The sequence below is a fragment of the Dermacentor andersoni genome, chromosome 10 (genome assembly GCF_023375885.2).
Source record: "Dermacentor andersoni chromosome 10, qqDerAnde1_hic_scaffold, whole genome shotgun sequence".
NCBI lineage: Eukaryota > Metazoa > Arthropoda > Arachnida > Ixodida > Ixodidae > Dermacentor > Dermacentor andersoni.
In genome coordinates, this window is record NC_092823.1 from 135,872,213 (window position 1) to 135,899,658 (window position 27,446).

Below are 27,446 nucleotides of genomic sequence, written 5' to 3' on the forward strand. Positions count from 1 at the left end.
TCCAACAAAACAAATTAGTTTTCTTATTTATTAACAGTGTCTGGCTTGTATTATGTGCAGAAACAGACAGAAAACAAGACTGCCACATCGCAGTGTCTCAGGCATTGTCTGTGAATCCAGAGAGCCGCCTCAATGCCACTGCAGTTTCTTGTGCTCCCATGGGATGGTAGGCAGCTAGTGACATGCTGAAGCTGGCACGGCCAGAAGACAGTGTTCGCACAACATCTGCATAATCGTTCATTTCAGCAAGTGGAACCTGCAGGGGTGGAGAGCATTGCAAACGTGATGCCGCAGGTCGCTCCATTTGAAAGACACAAATGTTCTCACTTCGCCACTGCTCAATAGATTTTAATGAACACAGCTGCATCATACTACTGACACAAAAATTATCCCACATGCTTCTTGCACCTAAATGTATAGCACTTGGCAAGTATGAAGGTTGCAGAACACTTGTAAGGTATACATATTTTTGATATTGAAGTTCGTCTTGAGAAGCCAAACCTGGCATTATCGACACTATGTGACATCATGATAGAGCAATATTTGCTGACATCATGTAGCAGAAAGGCCAGGTTTGATGGTGTTGCTCATAAAAAAAAAGACTTGTAACACATTTCTTTTTGGCTGTGCTTGGCGTGCGGCAGCTACATCAATCGCAGGAACAGAGCCAGCCAATATATTGTGACAGGATGCATACACCTTGTGCATACTGAAAATAACTGGTTTATAGAAAGAATGGTTATCACAAAGTACTTCGGGAGCTTTGATGCATGCAAGTATTGTTTTATAAGGTTTAGAGGGTGTGGACATTCATTTAACACAAACGAAAAAGTCATGTCAGTTGTTCCTGAAAAAGAAAATATTGTTATTCTGGAAACTGCCAAGAACTGATTTTAGTTTATGCCTTCACTGTTCCTGCAATATAATTGGCAATAAACATTGGCAATAAACGGGAAACAGGGAATGAATGTGTGTGCAATAAAAGTGCACATCAGCATCTTATAAACGGCATATATAATTAAGAGCACCCAAAGCAGAAAAAAATTTATTATACATTGCTCTGACTAGTACTGATAACTTAAGAGCTGAACTTTTGTGAAACTTGCATAAACCATGAACATTTGTTCACTGTGAACACTTTATTAGATGCAGTACACAAAAGTGTGATAGCTGTCATTTCATGCAGAGTTAGTGTTGCAAACCCTATGCTCAAATTTCTTCTAAATTTACCAATTTTTATACATTTCTGTAATATAAATTGACACCTAAACCAAACATGTGCTCCCAAAAGTTGCTAGAAGTGTAACTTTTCTCTTTTAATGCAACAAATTTGCAGACCACTTCAGCGTTTCATACGTGAACAAAAGTATGAATTTTGGCCCCAAGCTGCTGCTTCTTAAAAGGCCCCAACTAGGTTTTGATATCGCAAACAGAAAAGTGCAGTGTGTAGACCACAAGGTGATGATCGTGTCTGTAAAGTATCAAATCGTTCCATAATGCGAAAACAAAATTTCATATGAAAGCCTATGCTTCGCTATAAAAAAAGACAGGAAAGTAATGTTCCCTGGGGACGTTAGTCAAGGTATAGAGAAAGGGTGTCTCTGTTGGCAGTGGAGCTCACTTTGCAGCATAGCGGTGCGGCATTTAGGTTCCTCCTATCTCGTCTGATAATCATCCTATTAAAATTCTTGGTATGGCACTTTATGAGTTCCAGCACATAGCTGAAATTTGCAATGGGGCCTTGTGCGGGTCTCTTTAAGATCTGTCCTTGTAATTGCAAGGCTTCCATGGTTATCACGCCAACAGAACATACCCAGAGCGCCCTATACCATGGATGGAAAAACTGTGGCGCCCATTTGCATTTTGTGAGTTGTGGTCTCTCAACACTATTTAACCCTCTGTATTTAACCAACCCTAAATAGAACGTGCAAACTACATGTAGTTGATCCTCAATATAAAAAGTTGCATGCTACACAAAAAAATACCATCCTTTTATCCAAAAGAGGGAGAGATAATGATAAATCAAAGGCAGGGAAGTTAACCAAGACTGAGCCCAGTTGGCTACCCTGTACAGGGGAAGGGAAAAGGCGAGGGAAAGATTAAGAGAAGAGAACATTCATTACAGTCGTATATACATGGTGACACAGTGATAAACAGTTTAGGTTTGCTTTGTTATATTCAATAATTCGTTATATTTCTGTTCAACGTATGAACGCTTGACTACACACACAGAACCTTTTTTACATATTCGTACAGTGATCCTTTGAGTAAATGCACTAAAAGAAATGTTTACTCTCCAGGAAAGCTTTATCATCGGTGTGCATTCGCACGGTATTCTTGAGATGCAAGGAATAATAGAAAAAGAATGTGGCCTACCTCGGCATTCACGACACGCATGTCTTGTCGTTGCAATATCTCTCGAATCGTTGCCCTCCTCTGGGAGAGGTCACTCAGCATACGGCCAAGATACATCTCGGGAATGGACACCTGCGTTGCAAGATATGATGGCGCGTTGGGACAAGGCAGTTAGATTTGCTCGTGCACATCATCTGTTTAATACATTTCTCAACTTTGCTGCAAATAAAATCTGAACCCATCGGGTACACTAAAGACAAAAACTAAATCAGGTTAGACTGATTAAAGCGTTCTTTCAAAACTCTATTTTCGTTAATTTTACAGAAAAGTGTTGGTTTCTATAAAGGAGAAAATAAAGGTCAAGCTTTCTATTCTTTTTGTTTAATTCTATGGTGCAGCCCCAGCATCAGTACATCATTGCAACGTCACAGATTTCAAAGCAAATTCTCATATTTAGGCCACTGTGGCAAGGCAAAAGCTCTCAAAGCTTGCTATGTTCGGTGTTAGGCTCCCTCAGAATACAATGTACGGTAGTGAATACAATGTATGGCCTAGGCAAACAAGGAATGTCATTTTATTAAGCCAATATCTTGACAAGAGGACTTGTCTTCGTCAGGACAGCAACAAGACAAGTCCCCTTGTCAAAACATTGGCTTAGTAAAGCGACATTTCTTGTTCAAGTACTCCTCATCATTTAAGTTTCCATCTTCCTCTGAACTCCTGTCTTGTTTGAATGTATGGTAGTCTAATTTTACTAATAAAAAATTAATTAGGTCCAACAGACAGAGTCAAAGTTCATGATCTTGCAGTGAGATGGTGCGTAACATTCAAGGTGGCATCACCAACCATCTTTCATTCTAGCATCTTTTCTGGCTTAATAGGTTTCCTCTCATGATAAGACTGGCTTTTTTTTTTTTTATATTCTAGGTGAGTTTCTTTAGGCATAGTAATAAAAAAAAGTAAATTGGCTTAGACCACTAGCTTTTTTCCATTTTGTTTGAGTTTAATTTACCAATAAAGATGAACTTCTTTTTCTCCTTAGTGTCCCATCAAGGTCACTTAGCTATATTTCCTGAAACACATTATTCACCAAGGTTGTGAAGGAACCTGACAATGCTTTGCAGGCATCCAGCACTTCAAGAGAAGGGCAACATTATATTTGCAACCCTGCTAAAACGAATGGTTCTTTGTGGTGTTAACCCGCCGTGGTTGCTTCGTGGCTATGGTGTTCGGCTGCTAAGCATGAGGTCGCGGGATCAAATCCTGGCCACAGCAGCTGCATTTTGATGGCAGTAAAATTCGAAAACACTCACGTAAATATATCTGGGTGCACATTAAAGAACCCGAGGTGGTACAGATTTCTGGAGTCTCCCACTACGACGTGCCTCATAATCAGATAGTGGTTTTTTCGCACGTACAACCCCATAATTTAATTTTCTTTGTGGTGTTAAAGCTGTAAAGTAGCATCCACAGATTGGCAATCACAAGTGCAACACATGCAGTGTCACTCAAATTATTACAGGGAGCTCTGGCGCTGTGATTGTTCAGCTACCATAGAAATGATGGGTAGTACACATAGATTTTTCTCATTTTCGTGCTTGTGGCTTTAGAAGTTCTGATGCATTTATTTATTAGTTAATTATTATGCTTTATTTGCCTCTATTGGCTTAAATTTCCGAACACACGAAAGCAAGAAGACTCTGCAGACATGCATGCTTATCGCCAATTGTTGCACTTTTTTCTTTCAATATCAATTTGCAGTCACAAAGTCATTTGAAGATAGAAGTATAAAGCTGAGACAAATCCATATACAGCCACCATCAGATATTACCTGAACAATGAAGAAATATCTACAGCAGTTTAACAAACACGGGTTGTAAGGAGCAAGCAGAGAACGTTTTGGAAAGAAGACACATTAAGCTAGCACACTGTCCCAGCAACCTTGTGCAGGAGAAGAAAAAAAATTGCTTAAAAGGAAGGATTAGCTCAGGGCCAACTCCGATTTTTGTATTTAAATACATATAAAACACAGTAGTGCCTCTGTGAAACAACTGTTGGACCAATTTTAATGAAATTCATTGTGTTTGAGAGAGAAGGTAAGTTCTCACAACTCTAGAAGTAGAATTTTAACGCAGGACCTCAAGCTTTTCACAAAAGTTGTCTGAATGGTAAGTTTATGAAAAAATAGAACCATAAAACTTGGAAATCCGTAATTCTTTTACAAAAGAAAATATTGTAGTTCTGTAAACTGTCAGAGCATCTCAATCAGAAAAGTTTTTACAGCATATGTAAGATCGTTGCAATTTTTACGAGTGCTTTGCAGAAGTCCTACTCACAAATTAGTGGTATATTCTAAAGCAGTGTATAATACATCAATTTTGTCTGCTTTAAATGTCTTATTGTGTGCAGTTTACAGAACTGCGATATTGTATTTTACTGCTGAGTTACAGAGCTGGAAACTTGATACATCAGTGTTTTTAAGTTATATAATATTCAAGGATTTTTTATCAAAATATTAAGAGTCTAAATCAAAAATTCACTTCATACAGTTCCCATCCTGTTTGCAATGGTTGCAGAGCCATTCAAAAAATGTGGAATATCAATGTACAGTGCTAGAAGGCTGTTTGAGAGTTTACCTGCTCTGAAAGTAAACTCTACAGATTTCATCTGATTTGTGATTGACACATTCGAAGACATGCCAACTTTTTAAATATAAGATGTGACATGAATTAGATTTGGGTGCACATTGTTTTGTACTATGAACCCATAAAAACTGGGTGTGCATTCGATTCGGAAGAGTGTTAGAATAAAGAAATACTGCACATTGAAGCAGTGGGGTGTTAGTACATATATTACGCCTCTTCTTTTAATTTGGAACAACAGATAAATGAATCTATTTTGTTGGTTTTATAAAGATCGAATTAACGGAAGTAGACTCTATAAGCAAGTATTAAATATATGCGTATAACAAATACTGGATATAACAAATAATTTTTATTGTCAGTAGCAACTTCGTTAAAGAGAGGTTCAGCATATAGTAATGAGTTTGGTCCCTTCTACACTCTATTATCTCAGTACAGTCGAACCCGACTATATCGAACCCGTTTACATCGAATTATTCTACATATCGAACAATTTCTGGTCACGGTATAGTTACAATGAGTATATATAGCAAAAATTACGCTTACATCGAACAAATATTGCAGTGACTCCCGATATATCGAACGTCAAGCGGCGGAAAAGTGCACCCAGAAGTTGGCTTTCCCTCGCGGTAGCGGGGTAACCCGGCGGCGCGGCTCCATCCAACCGCTCTCCCTACTGTGACCGCGCTGCCTCGGGTTGTTCGGGCGAGCCGTCGACACTCCCCCTGTCGCGCATAGTGGAGTCTATTAGGCCACATCCTCCCTCTTTCTCTATCATCTTTCACCTGCCACCCCCTCTCCCCTGACGAGGCTTCGCCGTGCTCCCTCACGGGTTGCAGAATCGAGCGTCCTTCCTTTCTTTAGATCACTATCTAGCGACACTCCCCAGCAAAAAATGATCCTGACCCGCCTACAGCGCTTGCTCAGACAGCCAATCAGAGGCTCTTGTGCTCTCTTGTGTAAGATGGCGAAAGTGCGAGTTCTCTGGCTGCTTCTCTGGTTTATCGTGTTTGCGCCTTGTGGGCCTTCTCCCGCAGTGTTGCCGTGATGAAGCGGCAGAATTCGCCTTTCGTCGTGAAGCTCGAAATCATAAATCTCGTCGAACGCGATGAGAAGTTGGATGTCCCCGCAGCGTGCAAGATTCCGAGGAGCACTCTCGGCACGATTAGGGCTAAAGTGGCCAGACTCTCAACCCGGTGCCCATGGCGCCCGACGCGTACGCACTGCCGTGTACGAGGGGTTCTTCATACGTGCCGGTTTCCGTGTGTTCGGTGAGGACTGTAAATTCTGATGAATGCGACGAAGCCGTTGCCGGTGTTGCCGAAGTTTGGAGCGAGCTGTCAAAATTTTCGGGACATTCGAATCAACGGTGGACGAGTTTGTGAGTGCAGATGATGGTGTCGCGACCACGGTAGAGCCCGGAAACGAAGACTACATCGCCGACATCGTACCGAGCAGAAATGAAAGTAGGCACATTGAGGAAAGCAACTACGGTCCTTTGCCCACATCCTCCGAAGTGATTGGTGCACTCGCATTAGTCCGGCGCTTCTGCGCGAATGCGGAAGGTTGCGGCCTCAGCTGCTCCGACTCCTTAGACAACGTGGGGAAGTGCGTGCGTCGCAGGCAGCGAAATTGTCCAAGCAGAAGAAAATGCAGGACTAATTTATGCCAAACTAAGCTAGTTTCGTTAATAAAGTGATTTTATAAATGGTATGTGCTTTTATGACATCCAATTATTTAGCAGGCTTATATCGAATTATGCTCTTTATCGAACTGATAGGCGTTTTTTTACGAGTTCGATATAGCCGGGTTTGACTGTAGTTCTTTAAAGCACTACGGAAGCTGCAGGATTCCTTAGCAAATAGGAAGGCCGAATGCCCTTCAAGATGTGTTCATCCATGCCATGTCGTCTGCTTAGTGTCTGCTTGTCATCCTGTCGATACATGCTCCATGGTTGGTGGCTTAATGCAACAAATGTTCTGGCATTATAACTATAAGCTGCATGAGTGCGACAGTGGGTTTTCCCTTCACCTAGTATACATTTTCTCTGCAGTTCCTTGCTGCCTCCTGAGCCAGTAGTAAGGCTGAATGCCCCACATCATATGCTCGATGTGAACTTGGTGTTTGCTCGCCACCATCATCGCATACCATACTATAGTGAAGTAGTAAATTAATTATGCAGTGAACAATTATGCCTTTATAGCATTCTGCACAGTCAATGCATCACCAATAAATGCTGTGGTGCCATCTGCTTGGAAACTAAACAACTTTTACAGCTTGGCACTGCTTCCATAGTCCTAGCAGCATCAAACCAAGCAGGTGATCTGAATAATAACAACAAAACATAATTAATGCCCTGCCCTCAGTGTAAGATGAGACTTAAAGATGACAACTATTGCCATTTATTTCTTGCTGTCAGGGTGAAGAGTAAGCAACAAGCATGAATTTGGATTGAAGCAGGCAATCTGGGTTATATAGCCACTGCCATGTTGCCATATAAACACAGTTAGGGTGGCTATTGCGGTAACTGCCACAGTAATTCAAGGTATATGATGTGCATCACTGTAACGTATTCGGTACCAAGCAAAAAGATCATTGCTGGCTCTCCCATAATCGAGAGTAGTGTAAGCATGAAATGGCAACTGGCAAAGCAGATTGGTTGGAGATGATACTAGCCACTATCTTGAAATGGGTGTAGTGCATGTTCACAATGGCACACCCCACCACACCACACCGCACTACACCATACTGTGCACTGGTCCATATGGACACTGCCCAGCTAGAAGAGAACCAGCTGAAGGCGGCACGACAGGCAGGGGAAAAACGCCGTGTACACAGAGTGCGCTGCCCAGCTAGGAGAAGAAAAGCACCTGAAGGAGGCACCTCACAGCGTGGCGCCATCTCACTAGGCGACACAAAACCCAGACTGTTGGCATTCAAAAGAGCACCAGCAACCCTGTCTCAGCACCAAAAGATGACAATGAAGTATATGATGCCCTGTATCTGCCTTTGAACGTCACTATAGAAAATTACAAATAAGACTTCAGCGTACTAGAATAGCCTGAGTGATATTGGGAACAAACATCAGGAAGAACTCTGAAGCAACATATTTTGTAACTTGTTTGGGCGGCAACTAGCATATGTAATGTGGTCCTGCACCAAGGGTTGGGGGCCAGAGACCATTTAAGTTTTGACTGGTTGCCCAGATGATCGCGTTTTGTTCTCGCAACTTGCCCGGACGTTCTCGCTTGAGTGCCTGGATAACTCCGACTTTAGGATCAAGGTCATTTGCAGGTCGCTGAAAACGGAAGCTAAAAGCATTTCGTGCGTAAAAAACTCTCTATCCCACCAATAATCAGAAAGTTACACCTGGAACTATACTCCGCTGCGCAAGGATATTGCCTGTGTACGCCTCCTACCTTCAGCAGTGCTGCAAGCTACTTGTGAAATAGAGTGCAGGAATGCCAGCACCCTTGGAACATGAAGATATGGCCCACCTGGACCTTCATGATAGGCTCCATGAGCACGACAGCAGCGTTAGCCAGACACTGAGCGGTGCATTGGGATGCGGCTGCAGTGACCATGGCCAGAGAGGTGCCGCGGCCCACTTCACACCAGAGCAGCTCAATGCTGGCATTGATCACTGGGAAGCTTCGCAAGGGTCCGTGTGATAGTGCCAGCGACACTCCAGCATCGAGAGCCCGTCTGTGCTGCGGCCAAAGCCGCCCCAAGTTGTTGTCGTCGGTCACTACCACCTGCACAGAAAGGCATGCATGTTCACGTCATGGTTGCTGCACTTAATTTACAGAAAGTTGCCCAGGGTGCTACAATATCGAGAGTCGTCATTATTACTCTTGTTGCACCACAGGTTCATTAATGAAATTGGATCTTGATACATTCCTGAAAAGAATAAGTGAGAAAAATGTATTATCTGAAAGAATATACGATCTGAATTGTACAATCCAAATGGGATCTTCGAACCGCGATACAATGAAGATAGGTATTTACTGTAATTACTGTATTTATTTGTGCAGTGGCTCTTTTTTAATGAAACACGTACCAACTAGCCCAACAAGATGTCCCTAACAAATGTGTTAACAAATGTATTTCAAATGCACTCTATGTTTGCCACGCTATCTGCCAATTATCCTTTCAGACAACAGTTCTTTTTTCTTCCCCTTGAAAGGAGTACTGACATGACAGTTTCAATTTGTGGTTTTCTGATGTTAAATGCAGTTACAGACCCTCTATACCATAGAAAAAGCAGTGGCAAGCATCTCACTCTTGCTCTGTGTCATGATGTCATGATACTATCGTCATGTTGTAGTGATGATGAAGAACCATACAGTACCAAAATTGTGGGTCATGAATCTAACTCCTCATTGGGCGAACTTGTGCTCAGAAAAACAAGTAACATTCGAAGCATAATGATAGCAGCGAGCACACTTGTCGATCATTGAAATCTGATCTACGGGTGGAGTGAGCCAGCTATTATTATACATGACTCATCCTACATTCCACCATAATCGCTAGCACTCATGTACATTCCAGAATGTGCATCACTATTTGCTTTGCGTATGCCATCTGATTAGACAAGGTTCTCGTGCTATAGAATCAGCGACAACATTCTAGAGAGTTTTGATACATGAAGGCACATCTTGCACCGAGTGACAACTTTGTTACAGTGATTAGCCAGTGAAAAATTGTCAGTGGAAAAATATGAACAATGTGTGCATGTCAATATTGATGACACCAGGGTGGCATTCCTTCACGAACTTTTGTGTCAATGTAAGGTATATTATAAGTGTTACCCAACCTTCATATCAGCGAAGTGTTGTCCCCTTATGAAAATGTGGTAGTGAGTGTTTCTACAATCTCAAACATACGTGTCAGGGCTCCTTTGGGGGCACTGTCACTGCTTTACACAGAATAACACTGCAGTGCTGTTGCACTGATGGCACAATAATGACATGAATGTAATATCAGAATCTGATTAGAAAATGCATACACATCTGGTAGAAAAACACCATGCAAAGGTTTTATACAGTACAGGGAACTGTGTTAACAAAATGCTAACCTTCAATCCTCTAAATGGTGCGTCGGATGGTAACACGCGCATCTCCACTTCGACCCTGTGATTCGTGCCGCCCGCAGCGCGGTCCAGCAGGTGCCGCACTGACTTGGCAGCATGATCTGTCGGTGCCTCCCGGTAAGCTACCTGCAAAGCACACAAGACAACACGACAAGCTATGGCTTCATGCAATTAGATTTCATTTACAAACACAGAGCAAGTCATAGCTATATAAAGGGACACTACATAGCAACACAAAATAGCAAAGCTAAATCAGGTTACGCTGGTATACTATTGTTTTAAAACCTGATTGTGATTAATTTGACCAAAAAATGATTGAGAACAAATTGAAGATCAAGCTTTCTTTTTTGAAATTTTGAGCCAATACTACCTGAGTTCCGGTACGTCAGTGGGATGTCGCAAATCTGCAGTTATTTTCTTATATTTATACTGTTTTGGGCTGTAAAATTTCTAAAATTTGCTATGTGAAGTCTCTGACTTTTTTTAGAATACAACGTGGTCCTTCTGTATCGAAAAATACCTATCTAGACTGAAGTAGACACTGCCAAATGGATGATGTCATAGCAAGTTGATACGAGAAATTCAAACACCACTGGTGTTTTGCATTTATGTCATTTCCTGGCTCACCAAGTCTGTGCTAACAATAAAACAGTCTTTTTTCTATTGTAGAAGCACAACGAGTAAGTACAGCGTAATTTAGTATTTTTCTTCAGAGTCCCTTTATAACACGCACCTGATGGTGGTGCTGGTATTGCAACAGGTAGGGTTATACCCCTGACACACGGGTAAAACTAAAGTCCTTTGCAGTAAACCCCTTTTGTTACTCTAAAGGACCCTTTGCAGAAAGGAGTTGCACCGATGACACACAGCACCGCACTAACTTCCTTAGGTGGTTCCTCAGATGAACGCCGCAAGAAAAATAGTGCTGCTTGTTAAAGCAGCAAGAGAGAAAACATTTTTAAAAAGCTGTGCATTTAGATTGCATTTAGCTACTGTAGAACCACAAAAAAGTCTTTTTTTTTTTGTTGTCGATGGCTTATAATGCGCATATTTATCTCATTCGCATTTTTGCGCTCTTAGCAGCAATTTAAATTGGTCCAGCAACTATGTACAGTCGGTGTTTTGCTATGCTACAGTGTACTAGAATAGCTGTGCATGCGGTTTATTCTGGTGCAGGCCATGTTTCTGTCATCCTTTTTCACGTCTTTGTTGTCCCTTCCTTCGTGCGTGCAGGCATAACGTGTTTTATTCAATGTATTATTCGCACAGTTGTGATCGCGTAACAGAAATGCGCATATGCATCATGGCTCAGCGAAACGCTAGCAATGAAGCAAAAGTTGAGGTCGCTCTGACGCTTGTCACTCTTGAATCTCATGAAGATGAGATAAACGCAGCCAAGGTGAAAGTGGAAAACATCAAACGTCGACTCATCATGACAATGCTTTATGTTGACTACTTCGGCTGTATCCCCTCAAGCCGCCAACTGCCGAAGGCGGGCCTACGTGTGCAACAAACAATGGCTTCACGATGCCAACACACCAAAGACGACACAGGAAATGACACTGCCGGAATTCAACATGACGGCACTAGCGACGTGATGCGAGCGTTTAAGAGTATAGCTAGAGTAAATCTTCGCTGTTCGACAAATCGCATTACCGCTAAAAATTAAAACATTTTCGCAAGGTAAAAAATACTTATGGAGCACCATAGTTGTGTGGCAAGTTTCCCTCTATTGACGAGTTGTGCACGCTGTGTGTGAGAGTAACTCCTTTTTCGCTTGAAAAGTGCATGCGCGATCTCCTTTCCCGCAAAGGATATTTACCTTAAAGGAGATACTTCTTTATCGTGTGTCACTGCGCTTGAACGCCTTTCCGGTAGATGTCCCCTTACTTAAAGGACTTTAGAGTGCCCGTGTGTCAGGGGTATTAGGCTGGTGTGCTCAGCCAGCAAATGTTATGCCTGAGCATCTCTGACAGTGATAACATCTAGTTTCACCAAACAGTCATCCAATCATTGTCGTATAGATAAGACAACGCTACAGACGGCCATTCAAGGAAAACCTTAAGCCCTGCCAAAAAAGTGTTGGCTCACTCCATAATGACAACATCAGTGAGGGACTCTGCCATATCTGCACAATGCCCTCTTTGGTTCAGTTATCTTATTGCTGTTATGAAACTGTTACTGCGGCAACATGACAGGGATGGGGTTTTTTTGCACGCTGTATGGGTGGGCACACCAGCAGCTGAAAGAATCCATAATGGCAGCAGTAGTAAAAAAACACACACAGTTCAGGTCTCAAGCTGCTTAAGTATGTATAGCTATGGGTGTCATTAAGCACTTAAAATAGCATCAGGCAGTCAGTAACAAAAGAAAAAAAAAACGGTTAGAAGAAACCATATTAAGAAATAGTATCCTCTGCACTACACAGAAATGATACAAATATAAAAATTTGCATGCAATTATTTTAGCTGAACATTGCAGTTAAAAAGAAGTCCTTGCATTTTAAGTATGTACAACTTTAATATAGTTACACACCTGAGGTTTGCCAGGAAAGCAGCACATTAAAAAAATTTCAGCTCCATAAGTTGGGAAAATTATCGCAGTGCTGCAGCAAAATAGTAGAAACACTTTTTATATTCAATTCTTTGTTTTTCCTGCAGTTTGTAAATTCCTTTACTATAGCTATGCACAGCGATTAGTAAGTTAGTTATCAGTGATGTGATGCTGATGTTCATTGCTATGTTTTCAATCCACAACACATGCAACCTGCGCAACAGTTATGCAAGACCAATTTCATCAACTTAGGAATTTAAAGGAATGTGTAAGGAACTCTACCTAAGATAGTACAATACAACAGGTACCTCTCGTGATGATAAAGGTGATAAAAATATAGCTGATTTTTTAGGCAAGCATGCCTAATCACTGCACAATAGGTGAATCTTCAAACTCAAGTTTGCAGTGTAACTTGCATCTAACTTCGTGAACTTTCTTTTTAACGATGCCACCAGGCTGCGGCCTAAAACACTCCCTTTTTAATGGAGAGCCGCAAAGTGATGATGATAATGATGACCTGCTCCGAACTCTGTTTATGTTTTAAATGTTCGGACGTCTTCCTTATTATTTTTTTAACAATATCTTTGAATTATTTTCCGAGGTACCCAGTCAAAGCCTGAAATGTAAAAACAGAAAACAACCTACAATTTTCTGAAACTATACTGAATATCACGATTGTACTTTGCCTAGAAAAGCAGCTTCGATGTACCCAGATGTCCGACTAATAAGTTCTTCAGTATGTCTTAAGAAATCGCAACACACGCAATCGCATGTACTGTTGTACCCCTTTGGATAAAGTGGGGCCAAGGCACTGAACTCGGCCAACGTCTCTCGAGGAGTCTTACCAGGCCAGTTTATGGCATGAAAGATGTCACTGACAGCTTGAAAAGCCCACCTGCAGAGGGCCCAGGCTGGCATCCACGTTGTGCTCGAGCAGAATGCGGTCCCGTGTCACTTCCAGGTGAAGCTGTCCCAGGCCACCGAGCACCTGCAGCGGAGCCAAGCATGAAACAAAGACAGTCAGAATGAGTCTACAAAAAGAAAGCGGTTAGTCCTGAAAAACAGCATACATGCGTGAATGACAGCTACCAAGAGGTCTGTTCAATGTCAGTTAATTATGCAGAATTCTGATATTTCGCCAAGCTTAGATGCTATAAAGTAATGTATAACTACCGCAACAAATTATTTGCAGCAAAGAATTTTGTTTTAATGTCTCAGTTTCTTTGAGATGTTTCAAGTATATTTAATTAAAAGCAAAGGCCTATAAGTTTCATGTAAAGTGCAAGGATCTCTAATTACCGAGGTTAAAGACAACAACGCAACATTGTCTTGTAAAGGCAATAATATAGACCTGTTTAAGGGCTGCACCCCTGTAATGGCTGCACCCCCAACTTGGCAGCCCAAAATTTGTAAAAAGAGATTTCCACCGGAGATGCATCGCGTTCGATGCCCCGGCGCCGCACGCGTGCATCGGCGAATTTCCGCGTGCTCCGCACTTGCGCGCGCTCCTACTAGATGGCGAGAGCTGTGCGTTGACCTCTGATGCAATGGCACACTCGGGGATCCGGGGTGTGCAGTAGTCGCCGGCACCATTTTGACCAATAGATTCGGTCCCGCGTAAGGGCCGCACCTCGTCAAAATCGTGAAAAAAAGTGCCACCCTTACACGAGTCGATACGGCATGCATTACAAAGTGTACTGGCTTCATGGGCATTCTGGACTACATGATATTTGTGTGTTTAATGTGTGCTGCAGTCCAGTATAGCATTTTAGCTGATGTCGCAAGCGGATAATGCTAGCATTTGCAGTCGACTCCTGTTAGTTCAATTTTTCGGTTAATTCGATCCCGACCGAAAGTCCCGGGCGGCACCCATGCATTTTTACGGGGCCAAACGTTCGTTATTTCGATCCTGAAGTGGGCATTTGCGGGACAATTAAACCTTGAACAGTCCGCATGAACGCGCCTGAGCCATATGGTGACCCCAATAACGACCCATTTAGTGGCAGTGTCTGTCTCGGCGGAGCTTAGGGTACAGCGAATGTGTTGAACACATGACATCTCCTGTCAAAAAAGCCTATTTTCAGCCCGCCCTAGGATAATTTTCAAGCAATAACGGTAGCTCACAATGTCTGATTGCGGTATTTACCCGATTCTAACGGGCGCCTTTTGTTTTCCAGTGAAATTGGGCCTAAAATTGCCTGCGTGGTGCAATCGGCTACGAAACCAAAACCGCCTTCGCCGCGTTCGTGCGCTTTACCGCATAACATGGCCGTAAAGCGGCGAAGCTGACTTTAGGAAACCTACCGCTATTCTAAATAATTGGGTGCACGTTAGATTTTTACTTTGGTTAGAAGCTTTAAATCATTTCTACATTAGTTTTCTAGTTCGAACACGTAGAAAGCCAGCGCGCGTTTCATTCGGAGGCGTGGTAAACTCGAGCAATACTCGAGTATTTTTTCCGCAACTTGTTTAATTCAACCCGCCAAATAATTAGATCAGTTTCGTCGGTTCCGTGGGGGTTGAATCACCGAAAGTCGACTGTATTAACAGACAGCTGCTGAAAAATGGGTACAAAATGCAATGAAACATAAAATGCAACAGTGAAATGGTAAATGTGCATCTGATGCAACAACAAAAGAAAACAAATGTGCAACTGATGAGGAGACCAGTAGTAGCCACAAGAAATGCGCTTACACACAAATGCGACATTCAAACATATGCACTTCAAGAATGAAATAAGAAAAGCCTCAGTTTCGCCTGAAAGGTGAAGCATCAATTGTGATAGCAAATCACTAGACAGCTCTATGAAGTAAGGATAGTAGTTTTATCAGCTGTTTAAACTTGTAAACATTCGCTGACTAACTCAATTAACAGGCATGGTGTCATCGCGCACACGCAAACATGAACACATGATACTCGATGACCACGGACACTCGCTGTCAAAATGCTGTCATGAAGAATCACGTATTAATAAAAACTTAGAGCGCTAAAGCCACGAAGGACGTGGAAAAGAAACACACACCACACATGCTCAAGGGGTTTGTTATGTGTGTTTCTTTTCCATGTCCTTTGTGTTTTTAGCACTCTTAAGTTTTTATTATTATGCATTACCAACTAGCCTGCCTATCCATCCTTTCGCAAGAATCGCGGCAGCAGCAGCAGCAGGCGAAGTGATCTTCGTGCTATATATTGCTTCAACACAAACTAAGCGGCGAGAACACAGCAAGCACAAAGGTATGAGCCACTTGCAGATGGCTTTCAAGATAGGGTGTGCGTGACCGTGCAAAGCACACAGTTGCTGCCGAAGTAGGACGCTCCCACCCTCTTTTCCATGCTGCCTCCCTGCTTTCCTCCCTTGCGCATGCGAGACTGAGATGCAATCGTCAGTTCCCCTTGCGCATGGTCACGAAATACACAGTTGCTGCCGGCGTAGAACATTGCCCCCCACCTTATCCCTCACTCTAGGGCCTTTCGCGTGACAGAAGACAACGCATTTCCTCTTCGCTTTCATTCCTTGCACACACCAAATTGATCCGCGATCGTCGGCTTCCCTCACGCGTTTTCACTCGCACATACAGCATGCGGCGCGCAGGGAAGGTGTTATCGCCCTTGGACTTCATACGGACCATCACAGCGACGGCAATGCCAATGGCAAGATGCACCTGCAGTGTTCATATAGTTGCTATCACAATAATACGAGGAGAGAAACCATTTCAATCTTTCAATGTGCTTGAGAGGTACAACCTCTCAACTATGTGCAGTGCACTGATGCGTTCATGGTGTATCAACAAGTTTTTAACCAAATGGGATGCTGCTGGGTTGTGCTCGTCGCTCTGACTACTTGACATCAACACCCGCACACTGACCATTTGCCCAGTGTCCGGACAGTGGCTGAGCCGCAGGGCTGGGTCTTCACGTAACATGCAGGCTAGGGCAGCATCCAGTGCATTCTGATGACGCATTGATGGTGCCTCAATACTGCACAGTAGTACGGGCTCCGGAATCTGCATTGCCGCCCGTTGACCAGCAGGCCCTGCACACAACAAACAACCAAGGGTCATTCAATCACTTATAACCTTTGTCTTTAGGATTGCTTACTGTATCAAAGCATATTCAAGCATACAATGACCTTGAGCACCTTTTCCTGGTTGCTTACTACAAGCACTCTATCTATAGAAATGTAAACCAATTTTCATTCATGTAATTTTCAATCAGAAAGTATGCCTCTCACTATACTTTAAGCTGTACAAATTGGGATTTGATGTTTCGACGGTATGTAGTGGCTGGGCTACGAGGGATGCCGTGCCCATGACTACGTAAGGTTAATTGAAGCATACGTAAATATCAGTGCATGAGCGTTTGTGCGTACCATGCTCATCAGAATGTGGGTGCTACAGCTAGTATTCAAACCAGCAATCTTGTATTCAGCAGCTGAATGCAATGGCCACAGAGTGACCGCACCAAGCACTATACTTAAAGCCATAGTACAAGAACTATGCAAGATTTTTCTTTTCTTCTTTTTTGATACCGAGGCACCGGCTTCCCAACCACGCATACGAGACTTGAAAAAAATTTAAGCCTTGTGCAGTGCTCTGTAAGCCTAGGATGCCAAGTGGTGTAACACTGTGCAAACCCAACCTTTTTTCTGGTTATGCAACTAGGAGCTCAGGATAGAAGGAATAAATTATGAGCGTTTGTTTTATAACAACTCCACATGCTTGTTATCTTTGCCTTTCTAATCCCTTGGTTATGACATCCACTTGTCATAGTGGTGCACTTCAACTGGCATCAATCAATATGCTTTAATATTCGCAGTTCTGCTACATCTTCACCAAATGTGGTGCAGTGTAGTACCTTCGAGGGCTGAGCGAGCTGTAGCTGCGTTGGCAACCAGCAGGTCTCCAGTGACGCTGTGCTGGAGTCCAGCAATGGCCAGCACGTCACCGGCCAGGGCCTCACGCACGGTGCGATACTCGTCAGCCGTTACTTCAACCAGTTCGACCGCTTTCTCAGACACATCCCGCGTGGCATTGTACAGTCGCTGGCCCATTGTGATGCGGCCGCCATACAGCCTCACAAAAGTTAGTGGGCCCTTGAACTGCACAGAGACGAATGTTTGTAACACTGTCGTTACAAGAAAATATCCATTTACAACTATTTACAAGCTACAGGCTGATAGGTAGTCAAATGTCAGAAAAGATAAAGTTGTAGCCCATGTGATCTCTCTCCACTGCTGCCTCATCTGAGGAAGATACCAAAACGTTTTTGTTTTCATCTCCATGACAATGCTCTCCAGGGGCAGGTTCACTGACCCGATACTCATTAGGATGCGACATTGTGGGCCAGAACCTACAGCTTAAGTTGCACGACTTGAAAATGTTTTGTGGCAGGGTAGGCTTTGGGTACTTCTGGGGCAATTTCGTAAGTCACCGGTGTAATCTGATGCCAGTGTGATTTAACGAAGGTGATTGCCTTCACATCGGTTGAACCAGAGGTCTCTTCTAGCAGTTAAAATTGGTAAAGATTCTCTACTAAGTTGGACAGATTTTGATGATGCTATTATCGAGCTGCAAAAGGAAGGGAATGTGAAGAGGGGTTGTGGTGGAGATGAGAGTATGTGTAAGGCATGGTGCCGATTTTTTGGTTGGATCAGTGACGATATCATGCCTGTTATGGCAGATCCACACCTGTGCTTGGTTGTGGCAGAACAAAGGTGCATCACTAGCATGTGTTACACCAGCATTTTCTGTTGGCACGTTGTGTAACATCACAGAGGTGACTCCAGGTGAAGCGGCCCGTCAATCAGAGATTAGTGATGCAGGATGTCAGGCTGCTTTAGCCAAAAGAAAAGATGCTTGATGGTGGTGTAAAGTGGCCAACACAGTCAAGAAACGAAAGGCTTCGTTTACTTTGACAATAATGTTAGACGGTTTCTGAACCATTTTTCTTTCTTAAGAGTCACACTACGGAATGGAAGAAATAAATGTGAGTCAGTGCTTGTGCCCTCATTCTGTCTCATAGTTCACATTTTGTCTGTGCTGTTTCAGTACAAACGGTTCCCAAATCACCCAGCAGGTTTCCATTATTCCGACGTACACTTTCGGTCATTCCTCAAAAAATGAGCTGAGCAGAAACATTGTTACGCCATTCTGACTACCATAACGTGATCACCTTCAAATCGCCTTGATAAAACACCTTGCTCATGCTATGCCCTTTCACTTCCCAATTTCGCATTGCAATATGCAGGCAGCTCAGCAACCAGGTGACTGAGCTTTGTGGGAAAGCGAATGCAACTATGTTCCATGGAGGATACAGAGACTCATTCTCCTTCTGCAGTGAAGTGAAAGCAAGGTGAAAAAAGCACCACAGTGTGCAGCGATCCAGCGGGTTGTGACCGAGCAGCCTTATTGGCATAAGCGTGGCTGAGGCGGTGCAAGATTGTGCGGCCATTCATGAAAGTGCAACAAGTCTGCTTATTTTTAATGTTCAATATTTCAAGCATGCTGGCAGAGAAAACAAAACACGAGATGAAATTTAGCACCTTGTAGTGCTTGTGCCACCTGACTTCATCCTGCAAATCTCATCATACCACCTGACACTCTGACACTCTTTATTCTGTTTTCCTTTTACTGGCACATGTGTTATTATTCCAATGAATCACCAATTCTATGCATTATATAACCTGCCCAACTCTACTTCTTTGTCTTGGTCTCATCTAGAATGAAAGCTACCTGCCTTCATATTGCCGTTTTCTTGTTTCCTAACATGACACATATCATTTTCCATTTCATCGTTCATTGCAGAGCCCTTACCTCCTTCTCAAGCTCTTTTGTTATCCTCCAAGCTCAGCCCCATAGATATTCGTACTGAGTAGATGTACTGATTAGTAATAGCCTCACAGATGCGCTTTTCTGACTTGAGAGTGCTTGCGGTCGAGAGCGAGAACATGCGAATGTGTGCTCCATTGGGAAAGAAGGTGGCTTGGGTTCTAGAGACATCTTGAAGTTTGCAATACCTTCGTGTGCACCACTTTGAAGGCCAGTGCAGCTAGCTGCCCGCTACCATCAGAGACAACAGGTTCGGGCAGAAAGTCGATGACGGCATCCAACAGGGGCTGCACCGCCAAATTGCGGTAGGCGCTGCCACACAGCATTGGTGCGCCCTTCCCCGCAACAGTTATTCTTCGCAGTGCTGCCATGAGATCATCTGGCGGGACCTGCCGATCTTGTAGCAGAAACTCGTCTGCAAACTGGTCATCAAGTTCTGCTGCTGCTTCAATGAGCTCCTGCCTGCAATGAAGAAGTTTTACACTGTTAGGCAATTTGTGGGGCACTGAATGTATGCTGTGCTGTGTTTCAAACCTCAAGATTCTGTTTTAAGCATGGGAAAGTTAACACATAGTCCAATTTGCATTTTTGATATACTGGAGCAAGTTTTCAGTTGTGGATGCTGCAGTAATCCAGTTAGTCATTAATTGATTACAATACTAATTAAGTATTAACTAACATTTTTTTTTGTGCAAGTGTACTCTCTATGGCCAGAAATGCGAGTGTATTTGTTGCAAAAATCTCACAAGAACAGACATTTTTAATTCAAAAACAAATGTTCCGGATACAGAAACTAAAAAAAAAAAAAAACAGAGAAAGAGCTGCCATTAGTGCTCACTAGAAATGATGTAGAACCCACAACACTGAGAACCAGTGTGGTTCCTCGACATGACCTCCGAGATTGGGTGGCATGCTGAAAATCTTCGCGGCAATGTGCTGGGATTTGCATCATACTTGCTAACCACCAGGCGCACGCGTTGTCTGCTTAAGTGCTATTTAAAGGCAGTTAATAAGAAAATTATACAATTACCAGGCCTGCAGTTCTGCCAACACTGATTAAATAGCATGTACTACACACTTATAACCAATTTAGTCAAAGTGAAATTTCATTGTAGTTCGCTTTTAAGTGTAAATGTATCATGCACCTGTTTTAACATATTGCTTTTATCAAACTGCACCCTAAAAGATATCACTGCTCAATACCGAGCTGTTCCAAGTGTGCTTCTTGCATACATCTTCACAGCATAAAAAATGTACTAAGGTGACTAAATGCAACATAAGCAGGAAGATAGTAAATGGAAGACATCTTGTGAGCAATACTCTGAGAGTGCGACTGTGCACTGCAGCGTATCTGGTTGCCAAAGGTGGTGTTTGGCCCAAACTAACCATACAAGCCAAAATCATGACGACATACGACATGAAATGACAAGAACTACAATGAAAGAATCCATCTTAGTTAACCTCAATTTTCTGATGTTTCAATTGTCCACAACATAAACAGCTTGCATTCATACTGGTGGCACACAATTTAAGAACAGTCCGTTACAGTGTGTGCATTGCTGAGCACAAGGTCACGGGTGCAATCCCAGCCTCGGCAGCTGCGTTCGGGTGGGAGAAAAATGCAAAAAACACTTGGGTGTGCACCGTGCATTAGGTACACATCCCTAGGGGGTCAAACGTAACCCAAAGCCTTCCACTGTGGGGTCCCTCATAACCTGCTGTGCAGTTTCAATACATTAAATTCTATAACTTTTTTTTTATTTAGCAAAACACACATAAAGAGGCATGAAATTTGCAGAACAACTATTTTGTGTCTTTCTTTTCATCAGATCCCATTTATCTTGTGCCTTTCTTTGTGTGTGTGGCTTCCTGAATTGTGGGGTGCCAGTGCCAGCTATAGCAACCTGCTACTAGCCTGCCTTTCTGCCTTTACAGCGGAAACCGTTGTTTTGCTCTTACTGAGGACTAATGATAAAGGCTTTTCAACATCTAATTACTCTTATAGGTGACAAAGGCAACTGCAATTTTATTCAACAGCCCTCACAAATTCGTATGTATCGCAGTTATTTCTTGACATACATTTCAATATGTGTCATATAAGAAGACGACAAACTACAACCTCTCGATCACCTAGAGATGTGTAACTGAGTCACTGCGAGTATTATGTAAGTAGAATATGAGTGTGAAAGCCCTGTCATTGCTATTGTGGAAAGTTGAAAGAGTTGATTAAGGAAAGACTGGATGGGCTGAAAACACAATCAGACACACAAGGCCTGTCCTACCCATTCGTGTTACTGTATTCACACGATTCTAACGTGCATGTTTCTTGAATAAAAAGTGCATGCAAATTCACGTGTGCATTGCAATCATAACTATTTCTAGTCAGAATCAAAAACAGTACCGATACTCAATAAAACAACAAAAGAAAAAAAGCTCATTGCAAAGTAGCTAGCCACACTGCCATCAAACAGACGTTCTTGTTTTACTCCTTGGTTTCTGGTCGCTATTTTCCAGTTTGCTGTACGCCTGTCATAGTACTTCTGCTCAATCACCTTTTGTAGAGGTAGTCCAGTGGCAGCATAAAAAAAAAGATGTTTTCATTATGAGGCATCCTTCGAGCATAAGGTGATCCTTGAGGCAGAAGAACAGGGTAACTGGGCAGGATCGCATGTGTTAGGCGTTCCCGAGACATGCGTCGGTAGTTGGCAGCGACAAAGGAATTTGTAATGCATTATATCGAACTAAAGATGACTTTCTGTGGTTGGCAGACAGCAAAATGGAGGTTTCATTACTTGATGTGCACGGTAGAATCGGCACAAAGTTGTTTTTTTTTTAATATTTAGGCGGTAAAATAACTGTGCGTTACAATTGAGGGCACGGTAGAATTGTGCAAATAGGGCACTTTGTCTCGTCCATTTAGTTCTGTTCATGTGGCCCATCTTTCCTTGTCTTAACAGCTCATCTCTTAAGAAGCTTTGCCATGTGTGCTCCTATATAAATATGCAGAAACAGAGATATCACATTGCGCAATATTTGCTGAACCAATCCTGGAGTGTTGCTGCATTTAAAAAAGAGAATATTTTGACTGCTGGCAGCAGATCTTTTATTTAGACATCAATGTTTGCAGAAATTGTCAAATGTCCAAAAATTTTAGTTTGAACATTTTTTTTGCTGAAAGAGTATTTGAGGCCCTAAACAAGCATACTGCTTCCAACAGCTGGTAGAATTTGGCCTCTCCATTAAATTAAACAAAGTGCATTCTACTTTGTTAAACAGTTGTCTAATCAGAGGGTTTCTGCATTTCACATAAATCTGAACAAAGAAATCAGATTTGGGCCCTTGCCGACAGTTGCCCCTTAACTATCATTTACCTCACTGTAACCATAATACATTTGAACCTGGACATAATGATCACAAATATAATGAACGATTGAATATAGTCAATAAATATAAAATTTTTCTCAGCAATATGAGCATGCAATGAATAGACAACTATCAGTTATTTCACTGTAATCATAATACAGTCGAACCTCGAAATAACCAAACATCGATATATGGCAAATTATTAAAGATAACAAAGTGAATATAGAGTTTTCCCCACTCATATCATTCTGCAACAAATACATGCTTATAATGAATATTGTATACAAAAGTATCTTAAGGTTGGATATGCAGTCATTATAACTAAGCTCGACTGTATGGGCGGCAAGTGCATCTGCATCGCACCAGCAGTGTGGCAAGGGAGGCGTGTGCTCATCACCTCTTCTTTGCAGCTTTTTCGTATTGGCTAGTCCCGGGTCCAAGAGGTGCACGAGTGAAGACACGGCCTTGGTGGGAGTCTGCAGGCCACATATGAGTTTCCATGGACACCAAGTCAACAATGCCAACCATTCTGTCTGCGGTTTTTAGTGGGAGTTGCACCACCAGAGGAGCGGCTCCCAGCTTTGAGCGCACATCAGATATGCAAGCATCGAAGCTGGCAGCAGCCTTGTCCATCTTGTTCACAAAGATGAGGCGAGGCAGGTTGTGGCGGCAGGCCTGTTCCCACACTGTAATGGTCTGTGCCTGGACACCCTCGGATCCATCGAGAAGCGTGACGGCTCCATCCATTACTCGCAGGGAACGCTCCACCTGTGGCAAGCAAGCAAGCGGGAGCACTGCCTAATACAGCAGCACATGCTGAGCCACCGCAGGACTTATTTCCGACTCCCAAATCATTTCCACCACCCAGTGTCTTTTTTTTTAAAGGGACACTAAAGAGAGACAGTAACTGATATAGGATTCTTTCAAAATTCTATATTTGCTTATTTCACGATAATATGTTCATTATTAGAGGATGAAGACAAGGCAAAAGATCAATTTCGGCAATTTCACACAAAAATGGTTTCACACAAGAGAACCAATGTTGGTACATCAATGTGACATCATGGATCTTTAATGAATTTTTTGTCAGGCCATTGTGGGGGCTCAGTAAATTGAAACTTGCTAAGTTTAGTTTTTGTTAGAATACAATGGTACTAGTTCATATTTATTGATTAAAAATTAACTAGCCCCGAGATGACGCCGTCAAAAGTTCATGTTACAATTTGCTGCTGTAGGAACTTCAAAGCAGCGTTGCCACTTGTCTTTCATTTGTGCATTTATTCTGGTTTACTAAGGCTTTTCTCACCAAGAGAGCAGCTTTTTTGGTATTGTAGAAGGTCAATTTACTAATACAGGCCATATTGCGTTCCTCTTCAGTGTCCCTTTAAAAACAATCAACATGTTGAGTAATGAAGCAACTTTTAGTATATTTTACCAAATTTTAGTATTTGCTCCAGCTTCAACTCTAGTATTCCCCATATTCTGAGGTTTGCGTGTCTGTAAATATGTTAAAAATGTGCAAGGTAGCTCGGAAACAGTAAATTACAAGTTCAAAATGTTTATGTCATCAGGCAGAGCTTTGTGCTAGATATAGCAGTGTGAAAGTTGGATGTAAACACAGATGTACAGATCATTCAACAGAGTACCAATCGTGTGAGCCTAGCCTCAAAAATTACCATGAAGCAGTAAATCCATATATTTTTTTTCCAGACCTTCGGATTCTGGCAATTAGAGAGCCTTGGCTTGCTGGCGGTCGATATGAAAAATTTAATGCGCACTTCTTGGCCTTGGCTCACATATGTGACAGATATGTGCTAGTACAGACAGCAACTGTTGCTTCTGTAAACTTTAAAGGACTCACGGGTGTCTCGGAAAACATTACAGGGAAGCCACGTTATTGTAAAGGTGTGGACCTATTAGTACAGTATGTTTAGTATTGCACAACCCTGTGTGCGTCTCGGCTTCATCTTAAGTTGCGCTTTGCAATGTTAAATACCGCACGTTATGCTTACGTTTATTAATTTTTTTCAGTGCGATGTTTGATATTAGCGGCTTATTTCGTTTTCCTAACGTAAATGTCACAATAAATAAAATAAAGTGCTTTTTTCATATTGTTTACAATAAATATGACAGGTAGAATAAAGAGTTAAAGAAGTGCAGCGTTGATTTCCATCAAATGGAAAAATTTTTTTTGGCTACACTTCTTTCCTGTGCTGAATGTATCGTACCAAAGACGCATTTGCCAGCTGCGCATGTTTCGCGCGCACAGAATGACGCATAATAGGTCGTGTGGAAGTGGCATGCGTCGACTTCCCTCGAAATACGACCGACTTGATGAGCATGCGCTTGCGTGCCTGGTTTCCAACACGTCGCACCAAGTGTTACGTTATCTTTCTGGTTTCGCGAACCACATACTTCCATGCTGAAGTCCACGTGACCCGGCGTGTCGATGAGGTTGACGCGGTGGTCTCGCCAAGGAAAGGTCACCGTGGCAGCGGTGATGCTAATGCCCCTCTCGCGTTCCTGGGGCAGGCAATCGGTCACTGTGTCGCCATCGTGAACTTCGCCCATAGCTCGTGTCAGGCCACTGTAGAACAGTATTCTCTCCGTGATGGTCGTCTTGCCGGCGTCGACGTGGGCTACGATGCCGATGTTGCGCACTTTGCGTTGCTTGTGTTTTGGCAGCTCCGACCGCTCGCTGTGCGAGGGACCGGCGGTGCACAGGCAACGGCAAAGCGGTGTGGCCGACCTAAGAAGTGAGCTTGGTTTACCGCGTACTAACAACATGTTTAGTTCACTGCTGCGTATTATTTACGCCAATAAATATGCGTTAAATTTGCTCAAGGTTCATTCGACAGTCCTGAGCAGACGGCTTGTTTGGCTATCACTGGGCGCAGCCATGTTGGTTAACTTGTCTTGGCTTAGCTTTAAACGACTGCAGATACGTCTTTTCAATGGCTCACGTGGGCGTCGTCTGCTATCACCCTCAAAAGCACCAGCCCGCCCATTCTTTTTAAATTATGGGGTTTTACGTGCCAAAACAACTTTCTGATTATGAGGCACGCCGTAGTGGGGGACTCCGGAAATTGCGACCACCTGGGGTTCTTTAACGTGTACCTAAATCTAAGTACACAGGTGTTTTCGCATTTCGCCCCCATCGAAATGCGGCCGCCGTGGCCGGGATTCAATCCCGCGACCTCGTGCTCAGCAGCCTAACACCATAGCCACTGAGCAACCACGGCGGATAGCCTGCCCATTCTGAGATGGTCCCTGTGTTTGCCTCGTTATAGTGGTTTGTAAATCATTGCACAATCACTGCGTGCGTCCTTATGCTACTAATTGGGTGGAACTAAGGAAGAACATTGAAAGAATTTGACGTAGTAGTTCTGCGGAAACCCGCAAGGTGGAGAGAAGTAATGAATAAAGGGAAAATCGGACATCCACCCGTTCGTAGCAATTGCTACAAAGGGAACCCATACGGGTTCCTCGAAATCAAAGCCTCAGAGTTGAAGAAAAATTCGTCCTGGTCCGGGACTCGAACCCGCGGCCACCGCCTTTCCGGGGCAGCCGCTAATTAACATACATGCAAACGTATACAATCGCTCGTTGAGAATCCGCGCTATGGGTGCATTGAAACGACAATGGGTGTTTTACAGACAGCGTACACACTACAAATATGTTTGAATGTTTATTTCACTAAAAAAAGTAAAAAAAAAAACGTCGAGCTTCTTTGCTACGACCACAGTGAAATCATGGGATGTGTAAAGTGCTCTGTGTTTGCAGTTTGCCCAGGACCTGTAATTTGGCAGTCACCAACTTGTTTTGTAGGCACTTTGAGAAAATTTGAGCAGGGCGAGCGCCGGCAACCAAACTATGCGTTATCCTCGTAGTTGTCCCTCGCAACACGTCAGATGTGCACTCCTGGTAGATTGCGCCACTGTAGGATACATCATCATCATCATGGCTACGCCCACTGCAGAGCAAAGGCCACTCCCATACTTCTCCAACTACCCCGGTCATGCTAATTGTGGCCATGGTGTCCCTGCAAACTTCTTAATCTCATCCGTCCACATAACTTTCTGTCGCCCCCTGCTACGCTTCCCTTCTCTTGGAATCCAGTCCGTAACACTTAATGACCATCGGTTATCTTCCCTCCTCATTACATGCCCTGCCCATGCCCATTTCTTTTTCTTGATTTCAACTAAGATGCCATTAACTCGCGTTTGTTTCCTTACCCAATCTGCCCTCTTCTTATCCCCTTAAAGCTACACCCACCATTCTTCTTTCCATAGCTTGTTGCGTCGTCCCCAATTTAAGTAGAACCCTTTTCGTAAGCTTCCAGGTTTCTGTCCCGTAGGTGAGTACTGGTAGGACACAGCTGTTATACACTTTTCTCTTGAGGGATAACGGCAACCTGCTATTCATGATCTGAGAATGCCTGCCAAACGCACCCCAGACCATTCTTATTCTTCTGATTATATCAGTCTCATGATCCGGATCCGCGGTCACTACCTGCCCTGAGTAGATTTATTCCCTGACCACTTCCAGTGCCTCGCTACCTATCGTAAACTGTGGTTCTCTTCTGAGACTGTTAAGCATTACTTTAGTTTTCTG

General features: G+C 43.0%; 2 protein-coding genes across 2 annotated transcripts in view; one reads left to right on the forward strand and one right to left on the reverse strand.

Annotated features, from left to right (window-relative positions):
* LOC126545153 (transmembrane protein 62-like) overlaps positions 1–23,333 on the forward strand; it is a 97,555-nt gene extending 74,222 nt beyond the window's left edge. Inside the window, exon 14 of the mRNA XM_055078278.1 lies at positions 23,243–23,333. Coding sequence (XP_054934253.1) covers positions 23,243–23,260 — 18 coding nt within the window. The 3' untranslated portion in view covers positions 23,261–23,333. The remainder of the gene's footprint in view (positions 1–23,242) is intronic.
* mRRF2 (mitochondrial ribosome recycling factor 2) lies at positions 1–25,752 on the reverse strand. Its single transcript, XM_050192911.3, has 10 exons — positions 25,248–25,752; positions 23,230–23,600; positions 19,658–19,931; positions 17,497–17,740; positions 16,509–16,675; positions 13,538–13,630; positions 10,075–10,215; positions 8,495–8,752; positions 2,377–2,487; positions 1–256 (listed from the first exon to the last, which is right to left on the reverse strand). The coding sequence occupies exons 1-10, from the start codon at positions 25,617–25,619 to the stop codon at positions 98–100; spliced, it is 2,190 nt and encodes a 729-aa protein (XP_050048868.1). The 5' UTR covers positions 25,620–25,752; the 3' UTR covers positions 1–97.
* Between the last annotated feature and the right edge of the window lie 1,694 nt (positions 25,753–27,446).